Source organism: Centruroides sculpturatus, unplaced genomic scaffold (genome assembly GCF_000671375.1).
Source record: "Centruroides sculpturatus isolate CEXI.00-Female unplaced genomic scaffold, Cexi_2.0 scaffold38, whole genome shotgun sequence".
Taxonomy (NCBI): Eukaryota; Metazoa; Arthropoda; class Arachnida; order Scorpiones; family Buthidae; genus Centruroides; species Centruroides sculpturatus.
In genome coordinates, this window is record NW_019384306.1 from 171,375 (window position 1) to 198,581 (window position 27,207).

Consider the following 27,207-nt stretch of genomic DNA (forward strand, 5'->3'; position numbering starts at 1 on the left):
CCGATATGGGGCATTTCGAAAGGGTCGAATTCGATACGAAAGCAAAATCTCTATCCTGTTGGATAGAATTTCATCCCGGCACAGAATAATTATTATTCTAAACAATATTTTTTTTTGTTATACTCTAGTGCAAAGATCATTTTTGGTTTCTTTAATTAAAAATATGCACGAGATATCACAATTATATAGTGAAGAGTAACTTCTGCAACTCAGAAAATAGAAGTTCCGAATGGACGAACTACAGATAAAGCTATAAAATTAAGTATCGATAAGCTTCATGCATCCGCGTCAAGCAGATAAAATTGCTCTTCGAGAGCCGAAAGAGCGATAGCCTCTTAGAAATTTATTAATTTAACCTTTTAGTGAAGCCGAGTGTTCTGTTACAACAGAGAAACAATCTCAAAAATTACAACTTTGGCCCCTACATTCAGTTTTTCAAATATAAACAGTTGGAATTCAATTTGCCAAACAGCAAGATTTTTAATTTTTAAAATCAAGAAGTTCATAAGTTTCACACAGAAAATTAAAGAGAATGGAAAAACAGTGTTGATAAATGGCATCCTCCGTCATCTGCTAAACGATGCGGAGCAGTTCGTACAACAGTCTTCAGAGGATTTGTTAAAATAAATATATCTTATACAAATGGTGTGCTTTGAATATCAGCTCTAACCAAAGTTTCAGAGATCTATCAAAAAATACAATCACTTTATTAAAATTATGCATTTAGCAGTAATTAGAATTGTCTTAATCAATCAAAAAATTAATTCCGATGCTCCTCGGTGAAGGTTTTAAATGAATTATGAGGTTCAGCATTAATAATTGATAGTAAAATATAACAGGATAAAAGAAATTAATAGTAAGATTTGAATATATACTCTTACAGAAGAGCATAAATTTGCATATTTTATGCAAAAGGAGCACAAATTTCTATATTTTCATCCAGAAATTGTAAAAATTTATGCTCCTTTTGCATAAAAGGTAGCAATTTTCATCCAGAAATTGCTACCTTTTATGCAAAAGGAGCATAAATCCAAAAATTTTGACAGCCACAAGTGTATTTTCCCTCACACCATGCACTTTTTCAAGTAAAAAAAATAAAATAAACACAATTCCAAAAGAAAAACACTTATCCAACTGTTTACTCATTAAAAAGCACACTAAATGAATAATTTCAAAAGGATCCCAAGCCAGGAAATGACAATTTTAACACCTTACCTACCCAATTACCAGCAGTAGTTTGCATCACACACCACACACACACACAGTACATTAAACTCACCTCTTGTTTTGTACTCCGCCAATACAGGAACTAACCCATCTCAGCAGACAACAGAAACTCATTATTGACCCAGATTCTTCATTTTGTCAGTTTCCAGACCAGAAGCCTCCAGAAAATAGAGAATATTCTCTCTCTCTCTCTCTCTCTTCCTCTTATAACAAGCTCATATATAACTGGGTCGATTTGCCACAGGAGACTACTTTACACACAATAGATTTATCCTTCTCCCTTCACAGCTAGCTAAACACTGACTAAACTGATGAAGAAACAGCCAATCAGACGATTTATTGATCCGAATACAACAGCTACAACGACTCCTGAGAACCAACAGATCGGAAACAACACAATCCACCATCTTGCCGCCTTCCACAACGTTTGTCTACCCCTTTCGCCGCTGACGTCACTTTATATCGACCGGTTTCATTGGCCGGCCGACGCGCGAGACGTCGCCTTCCTCCAATGGCGCGCGCGGTAACGCGTTAATTGTCGCAACCGCCGTTTTTTCCCCCCTCGCCCCTCGATGTAACGCGGTTTATCATTCGGCGACGGAAGGGGGGAGCGCTTAAATTAACGAATTAAATCTTTTTTCGTCTCTCTCTCTCTTTTTTTTTGGCAGTCTCCAGCGCTTCTCCGCAACGCCTTTTCCCGCCGGAATTTTAGGGGTTTTTTTTCGGGGGGTGATCGATTTCTGCGTCACGCGGCACGAATAATTGATGACAGCGCGTGAAATTAACGCCGGAAAAGTGAATTAAACTTACTGGAATCAATTAGAGGCGTGGGTTCGTCCGGCGGTTCCACCGACGACGCTGGCAAAGTGTAAAGACATTTCGGACCCAGACGGATCGACCGGATTCGGTCATTTCCAATACAAGGTCATCGAACTAGTCACGTGACCGCGCGCTCCCTCTCACGTTTCCTCTCTAAATTAATTTAAATCCGTCACCAACTTTCTCGGGTGGTCGAAGGAGAATCGTCCGGCCAATCCGTTCCGCTCCTGGCATTGTTACACGTCACGCGGCCGACTCCCTACAAGCCCGGCTTATCACGTGCCTGTTTCTTTTTTTTTTTTTTACTTCCCCGCGTGCTTATTTTCTCATTTTCAAGGTTTCTCTTACGTCTAAAAGCCGCCGCCGAAACAGGATTTGTATCGAGCGGCCGGCCCCTGTAAATGATACTTCTCCTGTTGAGTCGGCGCTATGCGGGAAAGCACCCCCGCCGCTTTCCCACGTTTTTAACGTTTTCCGAGGATGCGGGTGGAGCGATTACTTAAATTTATGCCTGGAAAAACAAAAAATGAACGCTGTCTGCAGCTTAAACAGTGATTTTATCGAATTTATAATACGTAATTAATTACGATTCTCTCTTTAAATACATACGCAATTTCCTGTTTGTTTCTTTGATTGATTGGTGTAGGGGTTGTCTATAAAATAAAAGGAAATACCACGTATTGTAGGCCACGTGGTGTTTCTAAATCTTAAATTTATCCTACAATTAAAACTTTACACACCATCATAAATGCTATAAAAATCGCATTTTTATACAGGGTGGACCAAAAGCCAGTTAACCGCGTTATTTCGCACTCGTTCCGGTTTTCTTTCCTCTTACAACGTCAGTTCGGTCTCTGCGAAGGTCAACCGACTTTCGGGCCACCCCCTCTGACGTACGGATATAGAAATATAAAGCAAAGCAACCGAGTTACTCTTACGAACTGATGATTCGTTGCACGAGACGATCTATCAATATAATTGTTTCGCGAGAAACAAGAGACGTTACGCCACAGGAAACACAAGAAAATTATGCAAATTTCTCGGAAAAGAGGGGGGAGGAGTTCCCACTACTCCGAAGCTCTCTACCAATCGGAATTGATCTGACGTATGCCAATTTAAACGCGACTCACCTGTGTACAAACAAATAGCACGTGCGGTAGGGTGGTAGGGTCACGGTCATCTGCCTTAACGGACAATGCACCTCGCCTAAAGATTGCAACACCGTAACACACACTCGTATAGCTTGTTGCTATAGGAACACAAAAGATACAATCCACTCATTGGGGGGGACGTAAGGTCATTGTCCTTAATAAACGGGTTGTAGGTGATGTTTGAATGGCGTCACAAGTAAAAACGTGTTTAATCACGCGTGTAAACGTTCCGTTTCGAGTCTGCTGCATAAAGAGGCGTAACGATTTTCCATCAGCAGTTCGAGGGGGAGAGGGAGGAAATTCTAACTTTCCACGTAACAGCTGTATCGCTTGTGTAATGGTGTTACCGAGAAATACAGCGATAGAAGAACCGATTCGTAAATTTACCAATCAGTTTCTGTAAAACGATCCGTTACTCTGTTACGTTGATTTTTTCTTCTATTATGTGAAATTACGCGCGTTTTGAGTTGTCGTAACGATGTTACATATTGTACTGTACGTAACAAATGCGCGTAACTTACAAGGGAACTGTCGGAGTGTCTTCTAATAAATTTTAACAAAATTTAGTTAATAACTACGTTAAAAGTATACAAACTATATTTTAAATTTCTAGCATTCACTAAAAGTGTTGATCAGAGTTATTAGCAATCAAATGTTGCACTACTTTATAGTAGTTTAACACAATTACGCAAATTTTTAGAAGTGAAAGGGCCGCGGAGGAAGACGGCGATATTACATTTAGAATAAATTCTGGAATTTTCAAAAATGGTTGAAGAATTAATAAAATTTTGTATACTTTTAACATAATTATTAACTAAATTTTATTAATTCTTCTCCCATTTTTGAAAATTCCAGAATTTATTCTAAATGTAATATCGCCGTCTTCCTCCGCGACCCTTTCACTTCTAAAAATTTGCATAATTGTGTTAAACTACTATAAAGTAGTGCAACATTTGATTGCTAATAACTCTGATCAACACTTTTAGTGAATGCTACAAATTTAAAATAGAGTTTGTATACTTTTAACGTAGTTATTAACTAAATTTTATTAAAATTTATTAGAAGACACTCCGACAGTTTCCTTGTTAGAGTTGAGGAAATATACAAAATTATTAATTTTTTTTTTTCGATTTTCTGAGCGAATAAAACCTCTGAAAAACCCATTTTATTCAAATAAACCCCCTATCTTTTTAAAAAAATAATTTATAAAAATTATTTCCCGAAATAATCCCTAACTTCCCCCTGTTTTTTTATATGAAACCTTCAATTTCCCCCCTTAGAAACCTCTAAAAATCCGTTTTTCAACCTTCAAAAAAAACCATTTTTTACGAGTTATTTTTTCAAAATAATTCTTTAAGAAATATTTCAAAAACCCTCCAAAAAGCCTTGTAAAAAAGAAAAATCCTGTTTTATCAAACCTCCATAAAACCATTTTATTTTATTTTTTTTAAAAACAAAAAACCTCCACAAATCTTTTTCCCCTGCAAATTTCTAAAAATTTTATTTAGAAACCCCCTGCAAACCTCTAAAAAATATTTAGAAATTTTATGATTTTTTTTTTAATTTCAAAAGAAACCCTAAAAACTTTTTCAGAAGAGAAACCCTAAAAATCTTGTTTACAAAGAAATTTCAAAAGAAAAAAAAAAACCCTGTCCATCAGTAGAATTCCTCAAGATCCCCTAAAGAAAACCCCCAAAAATTTCGTTTACAATTTTAATCACCGTTTCGGACGACGATTCCACTACAAAAAAAACCACGTGTTTACGCAGGAAACAATGGATTTCGGGGAGAAAATTGGGAGGATACCCCGAACTTTCTAGTGGCGTCTTCTCAATTGTACCCACCGAACTACAGCACATTCCCTACGTAGGAGCGTGTCACGATAGGGGAATAAGGAATATTTCGGAAAACGGGAAAAGTCACGAGCGCGTACCGGTGTGCTCTCGAACACCCCACCCACCCTCTAGACGTGGTTCGGTCCCACCACCTCTCCGACTGCGGGTTATTATTTAACATCAGCATCCATGATCTCCCGCATCACCTCCGCATCCGGAACGGAATCTAAATACTAAAACCACCCCTCCAATTAAACCAAAAGGTTCCATACCTGATTGTGTCTCTTGTACATGATTCTCCTATCTTCCGATAGAACGAACGAACGAACGAGAGGAGGGGGTTGTTTAGGTAGACATTTTTATAGGACTCTTACACACGGATTTCTTGTTAAATCCCCCCTCTCTCCTGTGTTTCACCGGTTAAGCGGCGGAACATTCAAAAATCTGAACGCGAAACCGTGCAAACATGGCTCGAGCCATCTACTCGGAACCGGAAGTTTCTTCGATCTGTCACTCCAGGGATTTTATTGATCCGTCCTCCGTTCTACGTTGCAAGGTCGTTCACCTCTTTCGCTTCATCTCGCCGAAAGGATCCGAACCTTCCTTCCTTAATATTGTTTAATCTTTCCCTCCCCCTGCGGATCGTGTTTCGTCCGTCGAAACGAGATTTGTGTGTAATTTAGCGTTGTTTCGGAGGGGGCGTTTTTTTTTATAGCTGTTTACGAGTTAAATTCGAGTCCGTTTGCCGCATTCCAACACGAAATTAGCCTTTGGCGTGGGTTCGAACCGACTTTTTGTCTTCGTAGAATAAAAGGGATCGCGTTAAACGTGTACATGGACCGAACCCACGTCTTCTTCTTCTTCCAGACTACGTTATTTGCGGGAAATACCCCGAAAATCTTTTAAAATATATGTAGATTTGATCCGTAATACGGGTCCGAACCAATTCTTATATCAAGGACTTAAAAAAAATAAGTGATTAAAGGCGTGGGTTCGATTCTTTCTCGAAATCAGAAGCGTTTTTCTGTATGGATTTTCTTGGGAGAACGTAATTTATAACCCATTCAAACTGTACGTATTGGGGCCTTGGAGAAGACTTTCATCGCGTGGTGAAAGACAATAACGAAGGCCCCGTTATTCTTATTAGCGCCCTGTGTGTATATACTTATAAGAGGCCTCTGAAACAAGGGGGAAAAAAGATAAGAATTTCATTAAAAAAACACCGTAAAATATTTTTAAAATTTTAACATATTTTAACTAAAGAGCAAAGGCCCCACGGAGCATAAAAGAAGGCCAAAACGAAGGTCGAAACCAAAAGGGCAAAGGCCCCACAAAGCATAAAAGACTTTTTTTTGGTGTTTACAGAGTAGAAATATTCCATGAAAGCTAGTGTCGAGGCGAATGACATTCAGACAAACAATCAATATATAAAGTCGAAAAACTTTCCCGAAAAAGTAAATAATGGGGTAGACATGGCGACCATAACAATGGGGAGGCAACTATCGAACACGCAAATTCAATTTTCTTTCATTAATAATGTCCATTTTATGGTAATTATCGAGATCAACGATCTCTTAAATATACACACACATCAAAATATGCAAATTATTCGTATATTAATTACAGTATTTTTTTAAATAACTTACGTACAGACAACCGGACGGACGAATAAAATAAATACAATTTTACCTATTCGATTGGCTGCTTCTGAAACGTTAAAGATGAAATTCTTCCTTCGTTTTCAGTGATGGATTATTAAAGCATCGAGGGCCCTACAGCTTGTGCTTGGGCCTACGATGGAGGATCGCGGTCTACGGGTTGATAAGATAGTGATTTTATTTTATTTTTTTTTTTTAGGAACCATTGAGGCGAATTTCAGGCAGATCGATACGTAAGCCGGATAACCTTGTTAAGAAAGGACAAGTGGACTACTCGAGTGTGTGACACTCGCAGTCGATAACCCACTTCACAGCCATCCTCTCGAAACTACTTTCAGGAGGATCGGATTTCCAAGACATTAAAGGGGTGGCCCAAAAGTCGGCTAACCGAGTTACATTCGAGGAATGTACATTGCGGTCGACTGACTTTTGGAACACCCTACCGTATACAGATTTATGCGCATTTGTTTATGATTACGTATTATAATCCAGGCTCGAGGTGAGGTGGGGCCTCTTCGGATCCGTTATAGCTACGGGGCCTTATCGAAATGTTCCAAAAAAGGCATAATAAAATAAGTCAGACATTTGCCTTTACGTTAAAAAGGAATTGAGATTTTAGGGCCTAACGTAGAGGGGCCCGACTCTAATGGCCCTTCTTACGTTTAGAGCTTTTTATGATTGTATATTGTTAAGGCACCTTCTAATACCGTAAAAAAATGTAAGAAGGATTGCATAAAAGGTATTTTTAACCGAGGCATAGGGCATAACACGATAATACTTCGAAAGTAAAGGCATAATCGCACTTTAAAGGGCAGAATACAAGATGTATTTGCTAAAGGCAGTTTTTAAAGGCACTAATAAAGCACAAGGCATAAACACTCCAAAGAATGAATTCCACTTCAACGGGCATACAAGATTCGTGCGCATAAAGGGCCTTTTTTTAGAGGCATCCCGCACGAGGAACTTTCCCACCCCAATAAAATGCAATTAAGCGAATAAGAAATGAGTTAATTCCGACATAACTCAGTTGAAATGATAACTAAACGCGCCATTTTATCCATAATTAATTAGCATACGTGCATAATTAATGCCCGTCACGTGACCCGAACGACTAAAAAATTAGGTCGTTCATCTAAATTTACATATAATTGGTCATAATGATGATGAAACGATGACGTAAGACCTGATCTTTCAATTAAATAACCGCTTTCACTTCGACTATAATCATGGAAATTTCTCTTCAATTATTAGAAAAATAAAATAAAAAAATTAGTTTTTCGATCGTTTGTTTGTCTGTCCGCAAGATTTCTAGGAAACTGGAAGTAACTATAGATTTGGTCTTTATTTTTATACATTTATTATTGGCCCGGCTGGCTGTCTGCACGTTTTCTTGGTAACTAAAGTGATTGGAAAAGTCCGTCTAAATGTCTGTCCGCAAAATTTAATGGAAATTATATAAATTAGTGTATTAAGATATTTAAAACCAAACAAACAAAGACTGTAAAATTGATTTAAATCCTTTGGCGATTAATCAAGAAAAATAATAACGATCGATTCACGTTAAAGTTATGATCGATCATCATCAATCAGGATTTTTCATGTTTTCTCTTAAGTTTATCTAAATCCTACTCGATGTTCATCTATCACTTTAAATGACTTAAAAGAAAAGGGCTTACGTTAATGTTCGATCCGTCTGGATGTCGGCACGCTTTCGAATAAATATCGCGAAAACGGTTGCAGATACAAGCTTGAAATTTTCAGGATAGCTTCAATGATCTTAGATAAATCCTTCGGGCGAATTTGATCGCGATCGAAGCATTACGAACGCTCGTTTGTCCGGTTGTCTGTCGTTATGTCTTTAGTAAATATCTCGATAATGGTTCGAGATAAATGCTCGAAATTTTCAGGATATCTTTAATGTTCTGTAGTGCTGCGTTGAGCCAAGTTTGAGCAGGATCGAAGTATAAAATACGTCTGTTTGCCTGTCCGTTCGTTCGTGCGCTTTCGTGAAATATCTCGAAAACTGTTCGAGATCGAAAGTTGAAATTTTCAATGTATTTTCAAACACGAAAAATGTAATTTCGCCTTAAATTTCATTGAAATCGAAGCATTTCCAACGTCTTAATTTCGAAAAAGAAATCATTTAGACAAGTACAAAAATCCATTAACAACACCGAGTTAATCTCGCTTACTTATAAAATTGTGAAAAACGTATGAAAAATGGCTTCCAAAGAATAAAATAACGGGTAGAATTTCGTAATAATATACACGAGTGAAATTCTAAACTAATTTAAATACGTTTCAAAGTTCGCCCTTCTCGATTTATCGCTTCTCTTCATAAATTCTATGAAATTTTTTTAAATGAAAACTTTCGAATATTCTCAAATTTATTAAATACTTTACAACTGAAAATCTTGATTTACAGTGGTGAAATGTGAAAAAGGCCCTCTTGGTTCCCCGTGCACACTAAAAGAGGGCCTTTTCACCAGGCCCACACGGCGAGAGACGGCCACGACACCGAGACAAATCGCTCATGAAAAGTTTTCGGGGATTCGATCCCGGATCCCCCAGAGCGTTAGACTTTTTATAATTTAAAATAATGCTAATAATTTTATATATATTTTTTCTTTTTTTTAGGAATAGGCAGATGGCGCTTTAAATTATCGTTCGATCGCTGTTATATTGTATAGCGTAAAGGGTCGAAGTTGAAAACCTCTTAGCGCGTGAAATATTTGACATTTTCGAATTTTTGAAATATTTTGGCAACGTATTCGTCACTCCTTTTCCATTGCGCCATCTCGTTTCTATTCAGAAATTTTACTTCTATTGAAACTTCGCAGTTGAAGTCTACGCGACACGCTTTAGTGCATCATTTTTAATTCCACTCGCATAATAATCCGTAATTAATATGCAGTCGAAATTTTGAATGATTTTTGCATTTATAAAGTTAAATAGACATGCTGCATCCTTCATTAATTGACTTCCATCGTCGGATAGCGGTTAAGATGACAGCCTACCGCTCTGGGGGAGCCGGAATCGAATCCAGACGAGTCGCAAAAACTGCAAATTTTCGGGGAGGCCGAACCCATAATGGTTCGGTTTTGCTTAAAAGGCCATCTTAGTAAAAACGGGACTTTTAAAAAAGCCTCCATCGACATATTAGAATAATCGCGAAAAAAAACTCTTCAATATGGCGCTCCTCTGTACAATATCGAAGTATTGTTACAAGCTTTGAAGGGGTTTAACGAATACTTTTTATCCTTTTCTTCCAATATATTCGGTCGCATTATATGGCATTTTTATGGGGATTTGAAAAACACACCGTGTGATTGACCTCCATAAAAACTCTGTAAATCGATAAAAATATCTTGATCGCTCGTTTAAGGGGACAATTTTACGTTGTAAAAACTGCTTGACACGCCCTAATTTTAACGCTGATTTCAGACCCCTAAAACGTAGAAAAAATCGCTCTCTCTCTCAATTTTTAATGCGCTTGCAACGCGATATATTGATTCGTTAAAATAATTTTTTAAATATTAACAAGATTAGACACGTTGTAACATGTTTAATATTGTTAATATTATAGTTTAGTTGCGGCAGATAACCTTCAAATGCATAAATATGAAATTTATACAGTGAAAGTAACGAAAATCGATAGTAACTACTACTTTTTTTCCGTAGGAATTAATTTAAAATCGATTTTTGTTGATCCCATCTTCTAGTCTAGTGGAAGATTGGGGGATAAACTTCCACTAGAGTAGAAGATAGTGTGATGGATGTGATGGAGTAGAAGATATCCGGGCTATAAAGATGTAGGAAGTAGGCCCTAGCTGACAGAACAGTTTCTCTCGGATCTCGGCACTGGTGGGCCCCAAAATTTAGCTTTCTGTGTAAAAATATTAATAACTTTTGGAGTGGGATAGAGGCCCAATAGTTACTCTCTTGCGCAAACGTTTTTTAATTAAGAAGGGTCTAAAAGTTTATTGTTTATATAAAAAATGTGACTTTCGGGGGAATTTATGTCTTAAAATTTAGTTTTTACTGTAAAGAAATGGCTTCCGGAGAGGAGTAGAGGCCCTAAAATTTAGTCTTCGAAGAGGAGAGAGGGTACCGTAGTCAGTGATTCCTACATAGGGTTTTTCCCCTAAATATGAAGGAAAATCAGAAGAATGGAGGGTAATTTAGAGGAAAAATGTCTATATATAGTGATTAGTGAAGCGCCGAATAGGAGCATTCAGTTTTTAAAGAGAACTCTATTAATTTCAGGGGAAATTTCAGATGTTTAGGGGTTTTTACGATAGACGGTTGGCAACACTGACTGTATTTGTAAGAAACCCGAGCCCAACCAGAAAATTTATTAAAATATTGATTGATTGAATATATTCTTTAAACTGGAACATCAAAAGATCCTAAATATGCATCCATAAAAATAATAAAAATGGGAAATGGATACGAAATGATTTAAAACGTGACCCTAATAGCTATGAACGAACTTTTATAAGAACGTAAGATAAAATTTTCGTCATTAACTTTTATGTTACGGCACTAAAACGTTCGACAAATGAAAGAACTTTTGATCTAAAATCTATTAAGGTTAACACATAAGGTCGAAAATGGCGGAACTTTATCTAGTCCACGTGATAAATAGGTAACATCGCTTTAAGTGTTGCCATCAATCTCATAAAATATTAATTTAGCCTAATTAATGCACGAATGGTTTTAATGAAAGTGGTAAATTCTAACATTTTAACAAGATTTAAGCATAAAACAAAATTAATAAATAATAAATTATGACATAAAATAAAATAATTGACGTTTTTTAATTAATTTAATATCAATATTTTTTTTNGGGTTCGATTCTTTCTCGAAATCAGAAGCGTTTTTCTGTATGGATTTTCTTGGGAGAACGTAATTTATAACCCATTCAAACTGTACGTATTGGGGCCTTGGAGAAGACTTTCATCGCGTGGTGAAAGACAATAACGAAGGCCCCGTTATTCTTATTAGCGCCCTGTGTGTATATACTTATAAGAGGCCTCTGAAACAAGGGGGAAAAAAGATAAGAATTTCATTAAAAAAACACCGTAAAATATTTTTAAAATTTTAACATATTTTAACTAAAGAGCAAAGGCCCCACGGAGCATAAAAGAAGGCCAAAACGAAGGTCGAAACCAAAAGGGCAAAGGCCCCACAAAGCATAAAAGACTTTTTTTTGGTGTTTACAGAGTAGAAATATTCCATGAAAGCTAGTGTCGAGGCGAATGACATTCAGACAAACAATCAATATATAAAGTCGAAAAACTTTCCCGAAAAAGTAAATAATGGGGTAGACATGGCGACCATAACAATGGGGAGGCAACTATCGAACACGCAAATTCAATTTTCTTTCATTAATAATGTCCATTTTATGGTAATTATCGAGATCAACGATCTCTTAAATATACACACACATCAAAATATGCAAATTATTCGTATATTAATTACAGTATTTTTTTAAATAACTTACGTACAGACAACCGGACGGACGAATAAAATAAATACAATTTTACCTATTCGATTGGCTGCTTCTGAAACGTTAAAGATGAAATTCTTCCTTCGTTTTCAGTGATGGATTATTAAAGCATCGAGGGCCCTACAGCTTGTGCTTGGGCCTACGATGGAGGATCGCGGTCTACGGGTTGATAAGATAGTGATTTTATTTTATTTTTTTTTTTTTTAGGAACCATTGAGGCGAATTTCAGGCAGATCGATACGTAAGCCGGATAACCTTGTTAAGAAAGGACAAGTGGACTACTCGAGTGTGTGACACTCGCAGTCGATAACCCACTTCACAGCCATCCTCTCGAAACTACTTTCAGGAGGATCGGATTTCCAAGACATTAAAGGGGTGGCCCAAAAGTCGGCTAACCGAGTTACATTCGAGGAATGTACATTGCGGTCGACTGACTTTTGGAACACCCTACCGTATACAGATTTATGCGCATTTGTTTATGATTACGTATTATAATCCAGGCTCGAGGTGAGGTGGGGCCTCTTCGGATCCGTTATAGCTACGGGGCCTTATCGAAATGTTCCAAAAAAGGCATAATAAAATAAGTCAGACATTTGCCTTTACGTTAAAAAGGAATTGAGATTTTAGGGCCTAACGTAGAGGGGCCCGACTCTAATGGCCCTTCTTACGTTTAGAGCTTTTTATGATTGTATATTGTTAAGGCACCTTCTAATACCGTAAAAAAATGTAAGAAGGATTGCATAAAAGGTATTTTTAACCGAGGCATAGGGCATAACACGATAATACTTCGAAAGTAAAGGCATAATCGCACTTTAAAGGGCAGAATACAAGATGTATTTGCTAAAGGCAGTTTTTAAAGGCACTAATAAAGCACAAGGCATAAACACTCCAAAGAATGAATTCCACTTCAACGGGCATACAAGATTCGTGCGCATAAAGGGCCTTTTTTTAGAGGCATCCCGCACGAGGAACTTTCCCACCCCAATAAAATGCAATTAAGCGAATAAGAAATGAGTTAATTCCGACATAACTCAGTTGAAATGATAACTAAACGCGCCATTTTATCCATAATTAATTAGCATACGTGCATAATTAATGCCCGTCACGTGACCCGAACGACTAAAAAATTAGGTCGTTCATCTAAATTTACATATAATTGGTCATAATGATGATGAAACGATGACGTAAGACCTGATCTTTCAATTAAATAACCGCTTTCACTTCGACTATAATCATGGAAATTTCTCTTCAATTATTAGAAAAATAAAATAAAAAAATTAGTTTTTCGATCGTTTGTTTGTCTGTCCGCAAGATTTCTAGGAAACTGGAAGTAACTATAGATTTGGTCTTTATTTTTATACATTTATTATTGGCCCGGCTGGCTGTCTGCACGTTTTCTTGGTAACTAAAGTGATTGGAAAAGTCCGTCTAAATGTCTGTCCGCAAAATTTAATGGAAATTATATAAATTAGTGTATTAAGATATTTAAAACCAAACAAACAAAGACTGTAAAATTGATTTAAATCCTTTGGCGATTAATCAAGAAAAATAATAACGATCGATTCACGTTAAAGTTATGATCGATCATCATCAATCAGGATTTTTCATGTTTTCTCTTAAGTTTATCTAAATCCTACTCGATGTTCATCTATCACTTTAAATGACTTAAAAGAAAAGGGCTTACGTTAATGTTCGATCCGTCTGGATGTCGGCACGCTTTCGAATAAATATCGCGAAAACGGTTGCAGATACAAACTTGAAATTTTCAGGATAGCTTCAATGATCTTAGATAAATCCTTCGGGCGAATTTGATCGCGATCGAAGCATTACGAACGCTCGTTTGTCCGGTTGTCTGTCGTTATGTCTTTAGTAAATATCTCGATAATGGTTCGAGATAAATGCTCGAAATTTTCAGGATATCTTTAATGTTCTGTAGTGCTGCGTTGAGCCAAGTTTGAGCAGGATCGAAGCATAAAATACGTCTGTTTGCCTGTCCGTTCGTTCGCGCGCTTTCGTGAAATATCTCGAAAACTGTTCGAGATCGAAACTTGAAATTTTCAATATATTTTCAAACACGAAAAATGTAATTTCGCCTTAAATTTCATTGAAGTCGAAGCATTTCCAACGTCCTAATTTCGAAAAAGAAATCGTTTACACAAGTACAAAAATCCATTAACAACACCGAGTTAATCTCGCTTACTTATAAAATTGTGAAAAACGTATGAAAAATGGCTTCCAAAGAATAAAATAACGGGTAGAATTTCGTAATAATATACACGAGTGAAATTCTAAACTAATTTAAATACGTTTCAAAGTTCGCCCTTCTCGATTTATCGCTTCTCTTCATAAATTCTATGAAATTTTTTTAAATGAAAACTTTCGAATATTCTCAAATTTATTAAATACTTTACAACTGAAAATCTTGATTTACAGTGGTGAAATGTGAAAAAGGCCCTCTTGGTTCCCCGTGCACACTAAAAGAGGGCCTTTTCACCAGGCCACACGGCGAGAGACGGCCACGACACCGAGAAAAATCGCTCATGAAAAGTTTTCGGGGATTCGATCCCGGATCCCCCAGAGCGTTAGACTTTTTATAATTTAAAATAATTTTTTATAAAGAATATTTTTATATATTATTTAAATTAAAAGTTAAAAGAAATAATTGATGATTAAACAAAAGATATAATTTAAAATAATGCTAATAATTTTATATATTTTTTTCTTTTTTTTAGGAATAGGCAGATGGCGCTTTAAATTATCGTTCGATCGCTGTTATATTGTATAGCGTAAAGGGTCGAAGTTGAAAACCTCTTAGCGCGTGAAATATTTGACATTTTCGAATTTTTGAAATATTTTGGCAACGTATTCGTCACTCCTTTTCCATTGCGCCATCTCGTTTCTATTCAGAAATTTTACTTCTATTGAAACTTCGCAGTTGAAGTCTACGCGACACGCTTTAGTGCATCATTTTTAATTCCACTCGCATAATAATCCGTAATTAATATGCAGTCGAAATTTTGAATGATTTTTGCATTTATAAAGTTAAATAGACATGCTGCATCCTTCATTAATTGACTTCCATCGTCGGATAGCGGTTAAGATGACAGCCTACCGCTCTGGGGGAGCCGGAATCGAATCCAGACGAGTCGCAAAAACTGCAAATTTTCGGGGAGGCCGAACCCATAATGGTTCGGTTTTGCTTAAAAGGCCATCTTAGTAAAAACGGGACTTTTAAAAAAGCCTCCATCGACATATTAGAATAATCGCGAAAAAAAACTCTTCAATATGGCGCTCCTCTGTACAATATCGAAGTATTGTTACAAGCTTTGAAGGGGTTTAACGAATACTTTTTATCCTTTTCTTCCAATATATTCGGTCGCATTATATGGCATTTTTATGGGGATTTGAAAAACACACCGTGTGATTGACCTCCATAAAAACTCTGTAAATCGATAAAAATATCTTGATCGCTCGTTTAAGGGGACAATTTTACGTTGTAAAAACTGCTTGACACGCCCTAATTTTAACGCTGATTTCAGACCCCTAAAACGTAGAAAAAATCGCTCTCTCTCTCAATTTTTAATGCGCTTGCAACGCGATATATTGATTCGTTAAAATAATTTTTTAAATATTAACAAGATTAGACACGTTGTAACATGTTTAATATTGTTAATATTATAGTTTAGTTGCGGCAGATAACCTTCAAATGCATAAATATGAAATTTATACAGTGAAAGTAACGAAAATCGATAGTAACTACTACTTTTTTTCCGTAGGAATTAATTTAAAATCGATTTCTGTTGATCCCATCTTCTAGTCTAGTGGAAGATTGGGGGATAAACTTCCACTAGAGTAGAAGATAGTGTGATGGATGCTGATGGAGTAGAAGATATCCGGGCTATAAAGATGTAGGAAGTAGGCCCTAGCTGACAGGACAGTTTCTCTCGGATCTCGGCACTGGTGGGCCCCAAAATTTAGCTTTCTGTGTAAAAATATTAATAACTTTCGGAGTGGGATAGAGGCCCAATAGTTACTCTCTCGCGCAAACGTTTTTTAATTAAGAAGGGTCTAAAAGTTTATTGTTTATATAATAAATGTGACTTTCGGGGGAATTTATGTCTTAAAATTTAGTTTTTACTGTAAAGAAATGGCTTCCGAAGAGGAGTAGAGGACCTAAAATTTAGTCTTCGAAGAAGAGAGAGGGTACCATAGTCAGTGATTCCTACATAGGGTTTTTCCCCTAAATATGAAGGAAAATCAGAAGAATGGAGGGTAATTTAGAGGAAAAATGTCTATATATAGTGATTAGTGAAGCGCCGAATAGGAGCATTCAGTTTTTAAAGAGAACTCTATTAATTTCAGGGGAAATTTCAGATGTTTAGGGGTTTTTACGATAGACGGTTGGCAACACTGACTGTATTTGTAAGAAACCCGAGCCCAACCAGAAAATTTATTAAAATATTGATTGATCGAATATATTCTTTAAACTGGAACATCAAAAGATCCTAAATATGCATCCATAAAAATAATAAAAATGGGAAATGGATACGAAATGATTTAAAACGTGACCCTAATAGCTATGAACGAACTTTTATAAGAACGTAAGATAAAATTTTCGTCATTAACTTTTATGTTACGGCACTAAAACGTTCGACAAATGAAAGAACTTTTGATCTAAAATCTATTAAGGTTAACACATAAGGTCGAAAATGGCGGAACTTTATCTAGTCCACGTGATAAATAGGTAACATCGCTTTAAGTGTTGCCATCAATCTCATAAAATATGAATTTAGCCTAATTAATGCACGAATGGTTTTAATGAAAGTGGTAAATTCTAACATTTTAACAAGATTTAAGCATAAAACAAAATTAATAAATAATAAATTATGAAATAAAATAAAATAATTGACGTTTTTTAATTAATTTAATATCAATATTTTTTTTAAAAAATGTATAGATGTCGCTTTGCTTTTATTTTCCAATGTCGTCATTACTTTATGAAAATTAAGATAATTATACCAAAATATATATATATTAATATAACACACAAAAAATATAACTACAAAAAAATATTATGTTTTATTAATATGCCGGCCCTAGTCATACCTGAAGAAAATCAGGCAAAGGATTAAAATTTTTGGGTTCCAAATACTGTTCTTCTTCTTTCTCGTGTTCTATTGTTGCATGACTTTGTTTTTCAAGTGTTTTCATAAAATACAAAGCTTACACAAGTTACAGTTAGTCTTCTATTTCAATTGTCTTCTTCGCTCCTTTTTGGAAAATCTGGTCCAAACGCATGGCATTCTTTTCTAAACGAAATGAATTTGTATGTTGTATGAATTATGGCGATTCTCGGTGTTACACCGAAATTCAAATTGTATCTACACACATAAATGACACTATGTGTTACAGTAGCGTATGTAAGATTTTGAGAATACGTGTGCTGCTCACGGTATATTAGAATTACTTTGGTAATTAACGTTACTTAATTGAAGTCGTGTGATATGCTACAATGGTACAAGGGATGTACCAAAGCATAATAAACTTTGTTTATTAAATAATTTACTAGCAAACCTAAAATATAACTCCCAGGAATTTTTTTAAATGACGTTTCCAAAACATGCATCAATAACAGCACTTTCAATAACCTAAATAGGGTTTATTACTCGTAATGGCGGACGACTCACATAAATTACATATGGCGGCGCCCATAGTTTAGACTGTTAATTAGATGTATAATATGGAAAGACGGTTCATTGAGAGTGTATGAACTCACACGCAAAACAATTGTGCTGATATTAATCTAGATATTTAAAATATATGCTCTCCACCTGAAATTAGTAGTGACTTGCCCCCCGTACATCATACTTTTCTTTGACAATAGAGTCGTGTCGGTCATCTATTATTAACCGCTTTCTGGGGAGAAGTTTTGAATTGAAATAACGTGACCTCCGGTTTGCATGGGAAGTTCGTATTTAGTTAATTGGGGCCTCCCGTCCTTAAGGTTTCCATATATGGTCTAGGATTTCATCTAACTCCGTTCTCCGGATTAAGAAAGACGGTGGACAAACGACAGCGGGTATAGGTCTATAATTTTTTCAAATTGCAGCCCCGTAAGGTCACAGGTGAGTTCTTTGTGGCTCGATCTGTTTATTCTCCTTGTCGGGTTCTGCCTCTTCGTCCTTCACGGGGATTTCATGGTTTAATAATGCAATTTTCACACGAATTTCGCATAGAATTAATTTTCACTACTTTGAGAAAATTTCGTAGAAATTTTACCGCGTTTTTCATCTAAAAAAAAAAAACAAGTCTTATGCGTGAAAATTGGTTTTAATCGCGAGTCAGGATCTTACAATTATTAACAAAAGTACACGATTCTTCTGGTATATAAGGTATCTTACGAAAGGGTATTGCACGAGGTACAGGAGTACACGAAGGTATTTCATATTGCACAGACGTTAAAGCTTAATTTTGGATTTCAAAGAGGCAAAGATCACGATCCAAACGAAGAAAAGTGCCAAGAGAACCCCTAGAGTAATACTTTTGTACTTGGCCCAAGATTCGAATTTGATCGATTTTTTAGGTTTATCTTGAATAGAAGATTGAACAGTTGAACAGTGGCATTGCATGCCTTTCTCTACGCACGAACATGGATGTTTTTCGTGATTTGGGTACGTTAAAGTAGTAGTTTCGGGTTTCTCTTTGCAGCATTCCTTGCTTTCCGCTTGTTCGTACGAAGAGTTGGTTACCTGGAAGAGAAAAAGTTTGAAATTTTGCTTTGTTTTTTGTTAAAATTTCATTGAAAAATCGAACTTTTTTACATTTTAAATATGATTCTTATGATATAAAGTAAAAATTTCGTGTTATTTAGGGATAAAATACAGTTTTGTTCCCGAAAACATGATTTAAATAAAGAAAAATGATACTTTTGGGGTAATTTCTTTAAAAAGTAATATATTTTGGGGTAATTTTCCGTTAATTACCGGGTACTTTTCCCCCCAAACGTATCGTTATTTGTAAAGGTGTTTCGAGTCTAAAACCATCGGCACCCACAAGCCCGTGTTTGTGGAAGATTTCTATTTCCCATACGGGATCGAACCCACGATTTTTTAAGCATGTTTTCTTTTTAAACTTTCTCTACGTTGCCAGCACTAAAAGGGCCTTCATCGAGCTTATCACAGCTTTAAAAAAAGGGCCCTCTTCGTGGGTGGTTCGTCGCCCGTATCCTCAATGAAGGCACAAAGTGATGAGGATTAACAAATTATAGTAGTTCTATGCCGAATAACATTGGGTTCTGCTCAATTTTGGAGATTTTTAACGAATAAAAATATATTTTAGGGACTTTTTATTTTGTAAATAACGGTATCTTTTGAAGAATATATTTAAACAAACACACCTATATAAACAAGATACAGTTATTTAATAGGGAGATTTACAGTTATTTTCACGATAAAGCTATTTACAATGGGCAAGATAATAACTATTGTCGAAAATGTTAATATGGCAAAAAAAAACATACTTTTCTACATAAATTAAGAAAGAATACTTCAAAAAATCCCAAAATTCTGCTAATAAATGCATCAAAATGAATGAAAATTCCTAGCCTTTTTTTCCTTCAGAAAACAGGTTAAAGTGCAAACCAGAATAACCTCTTATCAACAGGTTGTCTGAGTTTTATATAAAGAAAAAGAATATAAAAATTATCTTTAAATGATAATAAAATGATAATTTTAATCATAAAAATTGTAAAATGTTAAATTTTAAGTGAAAAAAAACAAATTTTTTTACGTATTTTTAGGAAAATTTGAGAGAAACTGCACACTTTGACCTGTTTTTAGGACAAAGAAACTAGCTTTCAAGGCCAATAAATAAGCAAATTTTAGCAATTAAACGAGGAATTAATTAGTTAATTAATTAAAATACTTAATTATAATTGAATAATTATTTTAGAAAGTTTAATTAAATAAGAAATTACACTTACAGAACCGTAGCTACTTGTGAGGTAGGTTGAATCATCGCTTCGAACTGGACTGACATTCAGCAACTTGACGTTCATTTTTACTTGTGTAAATTGTCTTCTATCACCTTTTGTATCACGTGAACAAACTCCTCCCCTCCTTTATCTCTCTTTCCTTATTTAAATTTGCTAGCATTTGAGTCATAAAAATGACTCACTCGGAGGAGAGATGAGGATGGATAAGATGGATAAGGAAAGAGTAAGGAATTCCGAATCAGGATATTAAGGAAAGTTATGAAATTTGTAATCAGGATACTAAAAGGATTACAATTTATAAGAACAAACAAAATTTAGAGCTTCAGAGTAAGGATAATAAAGCATTTTAAACTGGAAAACAAAGGAAGAGCAATGGAAAACTCAGGATCTCATGAAAGTTAAGGAATTTAAATCAAATTTGAGACATTAAGGATCTTTGTTCTAGAAAAATAAAGGTATTTTAATTCATATTAAGTAATGCTAATAGATATTTGAATTGAGGTAATATAGGAAAATTAAGGAAATTTTTAAATAGTGAAGTAAAAACTTTGAATCAGGATAACATGAGAGATTTCAATCTAGAAAAGGAAATAGAAATATAGGATTTATCATGAGAAGTTAAAGAATTTTGAGTTAGGATATTGAAAAATCTGCAAGGATTTTGATTTAGGACTATAAGGGTAATTCAGGTCTGAATTAATGTAATTAATAGATTTAAGGAATTCTGATATGAAATTGAAAGAGAAAATAAGGTATTCTAATTCAGGATGTTATTGATCAGTTGGGCACAGCAGTTAAGGAGTCCTTCTACTGCTCTAGAACCAAAAATTGAATTTGGGTAAATGAAGAATCACCCAAAATCTTGTATGTGTTGAGCCTCGTCCCCACGTGACGCATATTGTTCATGCATTTCTCAAAATTACAGAACATTCACAAAGTACTCATGCATTATATTGTTCTCCAAATCTCCCAGTCGACGAATATCTCAAGGATAAATTCATCGGATGCCTATTGTAGACATGCTTTTAGTGACTTCTGGCCACCAATATGAAGAAAGGCAAACAGACTACAAGAGAAAGAAACTCAATTCTGTATAGAGAATAGAGGGAAGAATGTGGATAACTTCATACTAACACAGGAAGGAACTTCATAATCACCCTGTATACCATTAATTTTAATACATTTTGAATATAATTTTGCCAAATTATATTCAAAATGTATTAAAATTAATGGCTGAAGCATTACAGAGTGATCATGAAGTTCTTGTGTGTGCAGTTTAATAATTAAATATATAGTATTTGTAAATATAAACCTAACTTTGAATTCATTCTAAGTAGAATGAATAAAACAATGCTTAAACAGACCTCTCGTATGTCATATTTCAAATATAAATGGATGATCCATTTAGAAATGAGTCACTCATTTACAATCCTCCTTATCAAACTGACGAGGAAGATCATAAGCATAAGGCGATTTTATCAATTAGACAGTGGTTTGAATTGTACGCCGATTCACAATTTATTTTGTGCAAAATGATTGGATGTTAACAACAAAATTTTCAGAATAATCAAACAGAAATTTCAATTTACCGTATCTAGATGTTTGCATTAAACTTAATTATCTTCTCAGTTCGTTCACGCATACGTATCGAGGAAAGTCCTCGCAGGCGTGTGATCTTGGTAAAGATCACCGAGATCTTGAGTCCACGGTAGAGGCTCTTCTGAGGAATCAACATTTATCAGATTACTTACGAGTTGATCTGAGAGCTATTAAATGAGAGAGTTATAAGATTATTCCAAATCAAGAATGTATTTGGATCAAACTAACAAAAATTTCCGACGGAACCAAAACAGTGAACTAAATCTCACCTTATGCTGCGAACTAGGTTGAACCCACACCCTATTATTATATGCAGGAGAAGAGTTTAGAAATAAAATAAAAAACTTGAGAATGGAATCAATCTTTGTGATTGAAAATGAACAACATTCAAATATTATATCTTTTAACATATTAGGAAGTTTGCTTATCTTCTAAATAGCACAACATAAGTACCATTTAAAAGTCTCTGATCATCAATGAACATTAAAGAGAGCCCAATCTGGAAATAAAACAATTTTAAACTCCACAAACAATTTTTAATCATCTAGATTGTCAACTAATTCATATAATTACATAACTACATCATCATTATTAATTGTTCTTAATAATATTTTTTAAAATATACAAGAAAAAATGAGTACAAAATACTTGGAATGTACCTTTAATAATCAAGAAACGATGATGTTTTCGTAATGTACACATTCGTGATTAAATTTTTGAAAAATAAATAAAAAAATAAGGCATATTATTAATTCCAACTCTTAACATATCAAATATATTTAACTTATTCACATTTCTCTCCTTAATTTTGATTCCTCGTATAGTTATTATCGAATAGGCGACTTACAATCACTCAAATAAACTTTATAAAGTACACTATTTTTTATTTATTATAACATTTAAACATTTATATAGAGTGATTCGAAGTAAATTTTGATTATTATTAATGTTTTGTTTTCAAAAAACTCCTCCAAATGCATTTACCTTGTAAAAAGACTTATTCCAAACAAAATATTTTCATCAGTAAGTTAGATTTTTGAATGAATTCAGTTCAATCTAGCATGAAACTTATTTCAAAAATCTTTAATAAATAATGTAATATTTTTTTCCCATCAAATATACACATTCATAGTAGTGGTAAGTACTAGATTTACCTGTTTCAGGTAAAATACTGTTTATAATCCGTATAAAAATTAAAACGTCGGATTTACTGTCGTTAACAATAACAATACTTTTGTCGCGGTCTAAAATCGAGTGAGTGATGATAAAGTTTTAAATAGAATGAAATTAAGGGGCATGAAAAAATAAAATTTACTACATTGAAAGGAATTCCATCTTTATTGAGACTTTTTTAAGTGATAAAGTGCTTGAAAATAGCTGTAATAAAAATTAAAGCATCCGTTATAGTGTGTTTTACTTTGACGTTAAGGGAATATGTAAAATAATCTGCATAAAATTTTACTCTATTGCATCGTACAGCTTACAGGTTATCGTTACTCATAAATGAAAGATATTCTGTACGACATGCAATTAACAGAATAAAAGTTTAAGCAAAATGATACATTAACCAATAATTTAATTATTAATTATGTAACTTAACAGACTTTAGAAGATATTATATGATTAATAATATTTGATTTTTAAAACGTTTTCATTGATACGCATATATGTGTTATGGAAAGAAGTTTTATCTTCAAATTATGTGATTTTGAAATAAAAACGAATCTATTTGATTGTTATTTTTAACTTAAGCAGATGACAGAAAAAAACAATTCTACAGCAAGAATGATTTGTTTAACATGTTTTAATTTAGAATAAAATAACTTTAGCAGTAAATATAGAGTAAATGCACTTAGAAAACCTTAAAACTTTATTCAGAATCACTCTATATAAATGAAATTTAAACTATTATAAAAAAATATGTAGCTGAAAACAGTTTTCAATTCTATAATGGCACTGCTGAACTTTATCCNATGGAGGAGTGCGCCAAAGGATGGAATGCACTAAATACTTCTTAAGTATTCTGAGCTAAAATGGGGTGCGCCTTATAAACCGTATAATACGATAATATAATACAGAATTTGCTATTGAACTAATGTAACTTGCCGAAAATGGTAATACGTGTTTCCATTTATCATCATAGAAAAGGGACAAAATGAATTCTTCCTCATCTACATATGTACAATATCGTAAATACAAGTTGCCGCTATTCATACCAAGAGAGTTATTTGCACTGTTTTTGTGGGCAATGCCCAAATTTGGCCACGCATCCACATTCAATACACGTTTGAATGTTTAAGTGTCGGTCAGTATCATTGCATAAATGCTCAAAATTAATTAGAACGAATTAAATTAGGTTATGAAACTTTAAAATATTTCAAAAGTAAAGAGAGAGAGAAACAATTTCCGATTACAAAAAAAAAACTGATTTAGAAATTACACAAAACAGGAAATTTCCGTAACTGACATAATAAATAAGTGTTTAAACTAGGAAGATATCTTACTTAATTCGTCATAATCAAATGTTGTTATTTGACTAATCATTAGATTGATAATTAGAGTTTTTTCCCTAGATTTAACTCTGTCTAGAGTTTTTTTATTATTATTTATTAGGTGAAATAAGACAATCAAGGAATAGACAATCTGCCAAGAGGCGCCTTCCCGAAGGACTTTCGATAGAAGTTTACCTAGGTAGTCCCAATGGCTACACTTCCGGTCGCCATCTTGTTTGAGAACGCGACGACGTCAAGCAAGATGGCGACCGGCGCAGCTACTTATTACACCGGCATTTAAAGAAATAATCTTTCACTCACCATTGTCGCATTTCTAATTCATCTTCTTCGATTTATTCGGTAAAACACGTGGTTCGGATGATTCTAACGTAACTTGATACTTTACCGTGGTAGAAACATTTTCCGCATTCTTAACACACGTGTCTACATTATTCTTCTTAATATTTTCGGATATATTTGGCACTTACTTTCTGGTACAATATCTGGCTCTTTCCAAACAAAAACACGTCTCGCTCCCGGATAAAACTTACTTGTATGCTGAACAAATAGGTCGTACCTTTCTCCTAGTTTTTTTTTTTTTTTTTTCATTATGCTCAAAACAATCGTCGATTTCGACAATATTTCCAGGTCCATCCAATTTTCGTTCCGGTAAAATTAAACGACGAAACAATCATAATGTGTCGTGTAAAATTCACCCATTCGACCGCTGCTCGACTACTCACGCACAAAGCCAAACAGCTGACGTTCAACGCGCATTCTATGCAAATTAGATGCCAAATAAACAAAAACAAAATAGTTCCCCAAGAACTTTCCCCAAATTCATGTTTAAAAATCACTACTTCAAATGACGAACTATTCATTTTGCATTTGTGACATCCAAAAGTATGGTCATACCCAGGGCCGGCCTTTTCTATAAAGGGGCCCGGGTGCAAGAAACTATTTGGGCCCTACATATTTTGTAAAATAAAAAAAAATTACAAACACGAACATATATTAATGCATGTTTATTTAAAGCGTGATTTTGTTCTTGCTAATACACGAATTACTTGAGGAAAATTATAATTTTTGCAATTTCTTTTTCGATGCTTAATATAGCAAATGCATTAAGCGTTCTGCACACATGCTGGATCGAAGATAATATAATCATTTTTCACTTACACCGGCAAATGTCGACATTCAGCATGCACTAATGGTGAATGCTCAATAAAAATATTTTTATTACGTTAAGACAAAAATGCAACTCGTTAATATGTCAAAATAGGAGAAAGCTTAAGTAACGGCACATGTAAATAAAATGTTGAACTTAAAACGAACAGTACGTTCTAAATCATTATAGAATATAATACAATAATAAACTTACACATAAATTATGTGATTGACGTTGTACAATCTTATTTATTGCAATAACTTAAACTGTTATGGCACTTTGAGTCCCTTGCTTTTACAACTGCATTTATTCGTGGAACACTTCTTTTTGCAATGACAGCGTGTACAGTAAACAGACCCCTATAACACTGTAGGGGTCACTTAGATTTTACAAATACGTGTGTCGGGCTGTGAACGGCTCACGTATTTGTAAAATCTAAGTGACTCGTACAACATGGAATTCATATAACACGGAAATATCTACAGTGTTATAGGAGAGTCTACTGTATAGCCTTACCCTCTACTTTCGATTTAGCTATAGCTGCTTTACTCAGCGATATTTCTTAAGAAGAAATCTCATCTATGAAAAGTAACTTTTCTTTACAAATTACAACCTGATTACCGACACCCGAAAAGCCTTTCTGTCGACATCGGCTTTTCGGGTGTCGTTTCGACATCCACCAAAGCTTATCTGTGCTTGTCGACATACACCGGCGATTGTTCGAATGTTTAATAATATAACCAAATATTCGGTCTTTCATCGACGTATTTTGTATGTGTCGACATTTACCGGAGAATATCGACATTCTCTAATTTCGGTCTTTCACAGTAACATGTACAGGTACACTGCTTTAACCGAATCTATTTTGGCTTCCCAACGAGTGTCACATAATGGTTTAAAAGTAATGTTTAAATGCTGCTTCAATTGCTTCAATAAACTTTATAAATGACTCATTTATAATTAATTTTTTCTCTTCAAAATTTACATACCTAATAATAATTGAAGTATGTTCCTTATGGGAAATATCAGGAGTACAATCCATTTGGATACTATAGTATGTGGCTGCTTTTATATCGTCTTTAATTTTGTTAAGGATTTCATCTCCTAACGCAGAAATAATTTGTTCTTGTCATCTATGTGCTAAATGATGCACAATTCTATTTTTCGAATTTTTTATTCTGTTTATATGATACATTAGAACAGAGTGGTATTTACTTAAAACTACGACTATATGCAAATATTTCGTTTAGAAAATACTTACGTATTTGTTACTTGCACAAGAAGTCAGAACAAATCCGTTACCTGTTGTTACATGGAAATGTTAGTTTCTTAACTGTAAAACTCTGAAACAGCACTGAAAACTTCAAAAATTAATGCTGTCGGGTGTTCTTGGTTTGTAGAAAATTCTATTTCCAGAATTATCATAAAATTTTCTCACTTAAGCCACAAAACCACGTCAAGGTGACACCCACTTTGTGGTGGTTTTTTTTTGTTTCCAGAAACCAACCCTACTTGCTAGACAGCGTAGCAAGTAGAGAGAAAAACTGGATCGCGCGCCAAGTTCTTATAGGTAAAACGACCAATAATGACTTTTGTCATTCTCTTTGCTCGTCCTCTACCCATTCCAATCCAAAAAATATTCCGATATGTATTGTAAGAGCTTTATTTAGCGATTATTTATCGTTTGGGATTTCGCAAGGATATAGACTTTCAATTGCTACAACGGTTGAGTTCCCGGGTCCCACGTACAGGT

At 34.7% G+C, this 27,207-nt stretch overlaps 2 protein-coding genes across 7 annotated transcripts in view; both read right to left on the minus strand.

Moving 5' to 3' along the window:
* Positions 1 to 25,022, minus strand: part of LOC111619103 (kelch-like protein 17) — a 44,121-nt gene extending 19,099 nt beyond the window's left edge. The window contains exons 1-2 of one of the 6 annotated variants that reach the window (XM_023360772.1): positions 8,367 to 8,873; positions 1,280 to 1,535 (exon numbers count right to left, since the gene is read on the minus strand). In XM_023360772.1, the coding sequence (XP_023216540.1) occupies positions 1,280 to 1,341 (62 nt within the window). In that variant the 5' untranslated portion in view covers positions 1,342 to 1,535; positions 8,367 to 8,873. Of the gene's footprint in view, positions 1 to 1,279; positions 3,703 to 5,304; positions 8,345 to 8,366; positions 8,874 to 24,607 lie in introns of those variants that run through there. The other 5 variants (XM_023360788.1, XM_023360780.1, XM_023360812.1 and 2 more) reach the window with 5 other exon arrangements.
* Positions 18,520 to 24,338, minus strand: LOC111619011. Its single transcript, XM_023360644.1, has 4 exons — positions 24,299 to 24,338; positions 20,759 to 20,867; positions 20,184 to 20,322; positions 18,520 to 18,951 (listed from the first exon to the last, which is right to left on the minus strand). Exons 1-4 carry the CDS (start codon positions 24,336 to 24,338, stop codon positions 18,661 to 18,663), a joined length of 579 nt encoding a protein of 192 aa, XP_023216412.1. The 3' UTR covers positions 18,520 to 18,660.
* Positions 25,023 to 27,207: the final 2,185 nt, after the last annotated feature.

Coding starts and splice junctions, on each gene's coding strand:
- LOC111619011 (XM_023360644.1), bottom strand. CDS start 24,338: ATGATTAGTCAAATAACAACATTTGATTATGACGAATTAA. Junction 20,868..24,298: donor ATTTGATTATGACGAATTAA/GTAAGATATCTT, acceptor TTACCCTTATAG/TCCTAAATCAAAATCCTTGC. Junction 18,952..20,183: donor TCACAAGTAGCTACGGTTCT/GTAAGTGTAATT, acceptor TTTCTCTTCCAG/GTAACCAACTCTTCGTACGA.